Raw genomic sequence first — 6,414 nt, forward strand, 5'->3', positions numbered from 1 at the left:
GGGGCAGAAAGCTACAACATGAGAAACTGAAAATCTATGATCTTCTTGTGAGCTTGCAAGTCCTTTAAAAGTGGAGAACAAGTCAGTTGGCTGGAGTACAAGGAGTGTGTGTATATTCAGCTTTATAGTTTGCGTCAACATTTGTAATAGCTTAAAAAAAAAGAAAAAAAAGTGCTTTGCTGAGACACCTCTTAAGTCATCACCTCTCCCACGCCTAAGCAGCTAGTTCTGCCTCAGGCAGAACTGCCAACTCTGACAGATTTGAACACACAGGTTTTTCCCCCGTTGCACCACACATCACAAAAGCTACTCGGCTTTCAGTGTGGAGGAAGCATTTCTCCAGTAAGGAAGCACTGACATTCTTGAGGTAGGCCCCATGAAACCTCTGCAATCTGGGGTCCTCTTTTGTAAGCACAGCAGCTTGAAATGGAGTTGCACTGGTAAAAAAACCCAAACGTGTTTTGTTACAGGAGCTTCAGGTGCAGCTGGATGACTCAGGACACATGAATGAAGATCTGAAGGAGCAGCTGGCGGTCTCTGACAGGAGGAACAATCTTCTCCAGTCAGAGCTGGATGAGCTGAGGGCTTTGCTGGACCAGACTGAACGGGCGAGGAAGCTGGCAGAGCATGAACTGCTGGAAGCCACTGAACGTGTGAACCTGCTTCACACTCAGGTTGGCTTTTTCTGTGCTCTTTCCCTCACTGGGATAAACTGAGCCTTGTCTATTAAGCACTGATACTGTTTGTCCATAGCCTTCATAAGTCAGACACACCTTGCTCTCCTTCAAGGGAGAAAATGAGGGAGAGGAATTTAGTCACTCTGTAGATATGCCAGCTCACTCCCTTCAAGTTAGCTGGAATTGATGACTCAGCCAACTGCTTTAAGCAGTTTCCAGAAAAAGCAATGATGGAAGATAACGAGTAAACTTTATTTCTTTCCTCCTTCAGTGCTGTAAAACCAGTTTCCTGCTTTAGTTAAGCCATGTCTGGGATGGGTGCAGCATTTCTTTGGAGAAGTGAGCTTCAGGGTGTTGATGTTACTTAGCAATGAAAACTGCAGAGGCTGGGTTCTAACAATAGGTGTATTGTGCAGGGCAGGAGACTACCACGTCGCAGGTCTTCATTAATATAGGCCTTTGGACTTTGTCACGGCTGACATTACAGTTTTTACAGGGCCATGGAGAGGCATGCCCTGACGCGCCAGCATTTTTGCTACAAAACCAGAGCTTCCCTCCGCCAAATAATTAATGGTCAGAAGGAAATGAAAATGTGTTACAGGCTGGCAACATTTTGCAATGTTTCCTCCAGCCCACAATGCCATGGGACTTCTGTTTTAATCACCTCATTGACTAACTGATAATGGATCGTTAGTTTTCAAAAATGAACTGTCTTCCTCATTCTTTTATTTCAGCCCCTTGCTTATTATTTTATCTAAACCAAAACCTGAATATTTACACCTTTGAGAGTATTCTTAATATTTACTCAGTCTGAAGCTAAGCTACGTAGTAAAGGCCAGCCCTTACCATGTACCTGAGTCTCCCTTCTCAAATCATAGAATGGTTAAGGTTGGAAAAGACCCTTAAGATCATCAAGTCCAACTGTTAACCTATCACTGCCAAGTCCATCACTAAACCATGTCCTCAAGCACCACATCTACCCGTCTTTTAAATGCCTCCAGGGATGGGGACTCCACCACTTCCCTGGGCAGCCTGTGCCAGTGCCTGACTGCCCTTTCGGTGAAGACATTTTTCCAAATACCCAACCTAAACCTCCCCTGGTGCAACTTGAGGCCATTTCCTCTTGTTCTATCACTTGTCACTTGGGAGAAGAGACCGACCCCCACCTCACTACAGCCTCCTTTCAGGTAGCTGTAGAGAGCAATAAGGTCTCCCCTCAGCCTCCTCTTCTCCAGACTGAACAACCCCAGCTCCCTCAGCTATCTTCTCATAAGACTTGTGCTCCAGACCCCTCACCAGCTTCATTGCCCTTCTTTGGATGTGCTTCAGCACCTCGATGTCCTTCTTGTAGTGAGGGGACCTCTACATCTCTGTGTAATCCAGGAGTTGCAAAAATCAGTAAGCCTTGGTGTGCTGTAGTATTTAGAGAAATTGTGTCTCTAATCTCTTTTCCTCCTTTTCCACTGTTCCTTTGGGGAAAACTTAATAAAAGAACACAAGCCTGATCAATCAAAAGAAGAAGCTGGAGGGTGACATTTCCCAGATGCAGAATGAAGTGGAGGAATCAATCCAGGAGTGCCGGAATGCAGAGGAAAAAGCCAAGAAAGCAATCACAGATGTAAGTAGGCTGGTTCCTTGCTCACTTCTTTTTCTGCAGCGCAATGTCTTAGGACAACCAAGTAAGTATTTCCCAGGTCACCATTTCTGTGCTTGTTACAAAGCTCATACATCCAAAGTGCTCCACAGTTATCTTGAGGTAACTGATGAAACTACAAAATAAAACAGGCTAGAGGTAAAAAGAGAGGAAGGACTTCTTCCTGATTTTTGGGGGTTGATTTGGGGGGGTTTTGTTGTTTTTTTTTTTCCCCCCAAGAACACAGTTTCCAGTGACCTCAAAGTCTCAGGTCATGTCACCTTTGAATCAGGTAAATCATACACCTGGATAGGCTAAACAAGTTCAGACTGAACTAACACTAGCTTGTCTCCTGGTGCACACAGGATCTGATGTGAGAAACAAAATTACTGAATCACAAACGAGGTACCCTAGAACTAGGTGTCTACTGGAAAAACATGAGGCCTAAGATCCCAGGAGGAGAGACGGAGTGCATTCTTCCTCTAGGGAAGACATAATTTGGGCAGATACAGTTTAATTTCCCACAGACCTGGAGAAATCCATGTCTTCAGAGTTCAGCTGACGTATCGCATCATACTGACAGACAAAATGAAAGTTAGAACTGGAGGTTTCTGTGAGTTGCATGTCTAGAGTGCCTGGTCAAAGCTATTCCTGTGCCATGGTCTTTACTGCTTCTCAGCTGACAGCACTATTACTGCCTGTCAGAGAGAAGATGGTGATTGTCCTTGATTCGGCTCCAGCCTGGATTGCAATGACTGCTGTCTTCCGATGACTGCTCAGTGATGGGTACAAAATCTGTAAATGGCTCTTGGTGGCAGGCACAAACATCAAAGCAGGAATGAGCTAATTGGCACCCTTGTTACTTGTCTTACAGAATGGCCAGGGACTATGTAAGATGTTGAAATTGAGATTCCTATCTCAGCACAGACTGCAGAAACTGGCCTGCTGTTACAGCCGCTCGGGCAGCTCTCGTCTATGGCTGTGCAGGGAAATTTGTCTGCCAGTTGTTTTAATCTACTACCTTTCAAGAGCTCCAAACACCAAGATTAGATTTTGAATAAGCTGTAGGTAAAATGTCTGTAGTGAATGGCACAAACTTACTTGTAGGCATTATAAATGAGGACATCATATAGCACAGATACTAAAATTAAAGAAAAAGGTGGGGTGCAAATCTTAAATCACAGCATTAGAATATGGAGGGGAAAAAAAGGCCTCCAAGGCTATTCGGTCTTTGTGTTTTCTCTGTCCAGGCAAGATAGGCACACACGAGAGATTCTCTGGAGCTTTAGGTACAGTGAATGATCCAAGTAGTGGATAATCCAAGATCGATCTCCCATCATTTCTTCTGAGACATAATTCAATAGCATAAGAGAGCTGCTGTAAAATGTGGTTCTTTTTCAGGCAGCAATGATGGCTGAGGAGCTTAAAAAGGAGCAGGATACTAGTGCTCACTTGGAGAGAATGAAGAAGAACATGGAACAAACCATTAAAGACCTCCAGAAGCGATTGGATGAAGCAGAACAAATAGCCCTGAAAGGTGGCAAGAAGCAGATCCAGAAGCTAGAATCCAGGGTGAGTTTGTGATCCAGCTTCAGACCACTGCCTCCTGCTTGCAGAACTGGGAGCGGGTAGGTGCCCTAGGGCTGCCTGGTGAGTTCATAGAGGCCAATAAGGGACACTATGAATGCTTTCCTCTGTTTCACAAAATGCAGGTGAGCAGTTCTTGGAGGCACGCTTCCCCTTCATCATCCAGCTACAATGAGCTGTTGTAGCACAGCAGATGACCAAACCCTTGATTAAAAAAATAATCAAAAAAAACCCAATGTCTAAAACTAGGAAAAGCCTCTGCAATGCTTGCTTCAGTTAAACTTTTTTGGCCTTTGCATATGTCTGCACCTTTGCTGGTGCGGTTTAAATACATTTATGAAAAAGCAGAATGGAAAGGTGACATTTTGATCTGTTCCTGAAGTTTGACTCCATGGAGATGCTGAGAAAATAAGCGTTTCTTGAACTGTGAACCAAATTATCTGCTGCTTTATATACGTAGCATAATGGCAAGGGTTTTTCCTTTTTTGCAGGTTCGTGAGCTCGAGAATGAACTCGAGACTGAACTCCGTCGCAATTCAGATGCCCAAAAAGGAGCCCGCAAGTTTGAGAGGCGCATAAAAGAGCTGACTTACCAGGTATGCTGAGGACTGTAGTAACCACTAGGTCCCTGGAAAGAAATGCATTCTCCCAGTGTCATAAGTTGCCTCAGTGTTTCAGTGAAGGATGAAGGACGAAGGATGGCATTACCCAGAGCTTTCTGATTGTAGGAAGCTTTAGGGATAGGAGGAACATCTCCCTAGGGCTACCATCATCTTGCTTGCCTCATTGTAACTAATGTTAGAAAGCCTCTATTGCTGGGATTTGGATGGTTTTAGCACAATATTAATACAGAGCAGGCTTAGATGACCATTCACACTGCAAGAGAAGAAAGAGCCCAGCTGTCTCTCAGCTGTGCTGATGTTGTGAAAAAGAGCCAGAAGGATTCAGTTGACTCTAACAACGCATCACTTAGTGTAGGGTTGCGCAGTCCCAGGGCTCTGTCCCCTGTTGCTGAGCAGCAAGGCCTAGTGGTGAGCCTCCCACAGGTTTGCCGACAGCTGCTGTTGCTGCTTGCCTTTCAAAAAAGGTCTTCAGCACAGAGCACTGATCCTTTTGCTTTCAACAGCATTCTTAAGAAGGTAATCCCATCCATCTGCTTTAGGAGATTATTTAGCCTCCTACGTGTTGTTTTACTCTGACTTTTGTACGCAGAGGCTGAAGGTTGTTTTCTTAGAATACAGTGCTCTGGCACAGGCAGACAGAATTAGCTGGTCCTTCTGCTTCTGGACTGTGGCAGCTTAAACCTGGCTCCTTTTACCAGAAATGCCTCCAAAGTAGATTTTTAAACATGGAATTTACATATATTTTAGGCCCACCCATAGGTCTGTTTCACTACATAATGACACGCCCTATAATGACAAGAGTGCTCCTCATCCCTGAGCAAGGAACTCTGTGTGTGTGTTTATGTGTATACTTCTGAAAGTGCGTGCACATATATGTGTATATGTATATATATTTACATATATATATATAAAAATGGGGAGGGCACTCTCTTTCAGTCCTCAGCCTCCAGGTTGATCACAATATGGCTTGTTTGCATTTTGAATTATATGTTTCTAAAATGATATCTATGGCAGCCATACCCATTTCATTGTGGGAGATGCTTTAGGCCTTTTCACACTGTCAACCCAATTAATGGTGTTCTGATGCAGTCAGAAGAAGATAAGAAGAATCTGGCCAGGATGCAGGATCTGATTGACAAGCTGCAATTAAAAGTGAAGAGCTACAAGCACCAAGCAGAGGAAGCTGTAAGTAACTACTTGGGCCTTTTTACCTTTGAGAAATGTATTGTCCTAAACCCACATCTTTAATCCACAGAGGCTTTTAGTACAAATACACATTTTGTGTGTGTATTAATATTTGTATTTATATTCATATTCATATAAACCCTGTAGGTATAAATGTATTTATAATATATACAAAATAAAATACATAGCATATGTGTTGGTTATATTTAAGAAAAGGTATTCCATTTTCTCTTAAGGTTGCAGTGTAATTTGGAAGGGAAGGGGGGAAGGGAAGGAACAGGAGAGACTTTTTTCCCCCCTAGTCCTTCAGGAGGCACGTTGGGAACCTCCCAGTTCACTTAACATGGAGAGTGCCACTGGAAACATCAACTCTGTAAAACAACAATCTCTCTCGGTTCTCCGGGAGGCAAGTGGTTGCCATACAGCTGTTACCCAGTCATGCTGAGCACTTCCCACCCCACTTGAAATGGAAAGCTTTGTTTCACGTGGACAGGAGGAAATCAGCTGCACTGCTTTCTCTCACCAGGAAGCTCAAGCCAATCTGTACCTTTCAAAGTACAGAAAACAGCAACATGATCTGGATGATGCTGAAGAACGGGCTGAAATAGCTGAGTCTCAGGTTAATAAGCTGAGGAGCAAGTCAAGAGATATCAGCATGAAAAAGGTATGGTTATACCCTATGGGGTAAATGTGACTGTTTAATACACGG

General features: G+C 43.8%; 1 protein-coding gene across 6 annotated transcripts in view; it reads left to right on the plus strand.

Annotated features, from left to right (window-relative positions):
• The window catches only part of MYH15 (myosin heavy chain 15), a gene marked incomplete at both ends in the record, with an annotated part of 45,862 nt that overhangs the window by 37,510 nt on the left and 1,938 nt on the right, over positions 1-6,414 (plus strand). For 4 of the 6 annotated variants that reach the window (XM_082304108.1, XM_082304109.1, XM_082304110.1 and 1 more), the window contains 6 exons: positions 471-674; positions 2,170-2,295; positions 3,712-3,882; positions 4,389-4,493; positions 5,610-5,705; positions 6,232-6,408. In XM_082304108.1, the coding sequence (XP_082160234.1) occupies positions 471-674; positions 2,170-2,295; positions 3,712-3,882; positions 4,389-4,493; positions 5,610-5,705; positions 6,232-6,393 (864 nt within the window). Of the gene's footprint in view, positions 1-470; positions 675-2,169; positions 2,296-3,711; positions 3,883-4,388; positions 4,494-5,609; positions 5,706-6,231; positions 6,409-6,414 lie in introns of those variants that run through there. The other 2 variants (XM_082304112.1, XM_082304113.1) reach the window with 1 other exon arrangement.

Source organism: Platalea leucorodia (assembly GCF_965183815.1).
Source record: "Platalea leucorodia genome assembly, chromosome: 2".
Lineage (NCBI taxonomy): Eukaryota > Metazoa > Chordata > Aves > Pelecaniformes > Threskiornithidae > Platalea > Platalea leucorodia.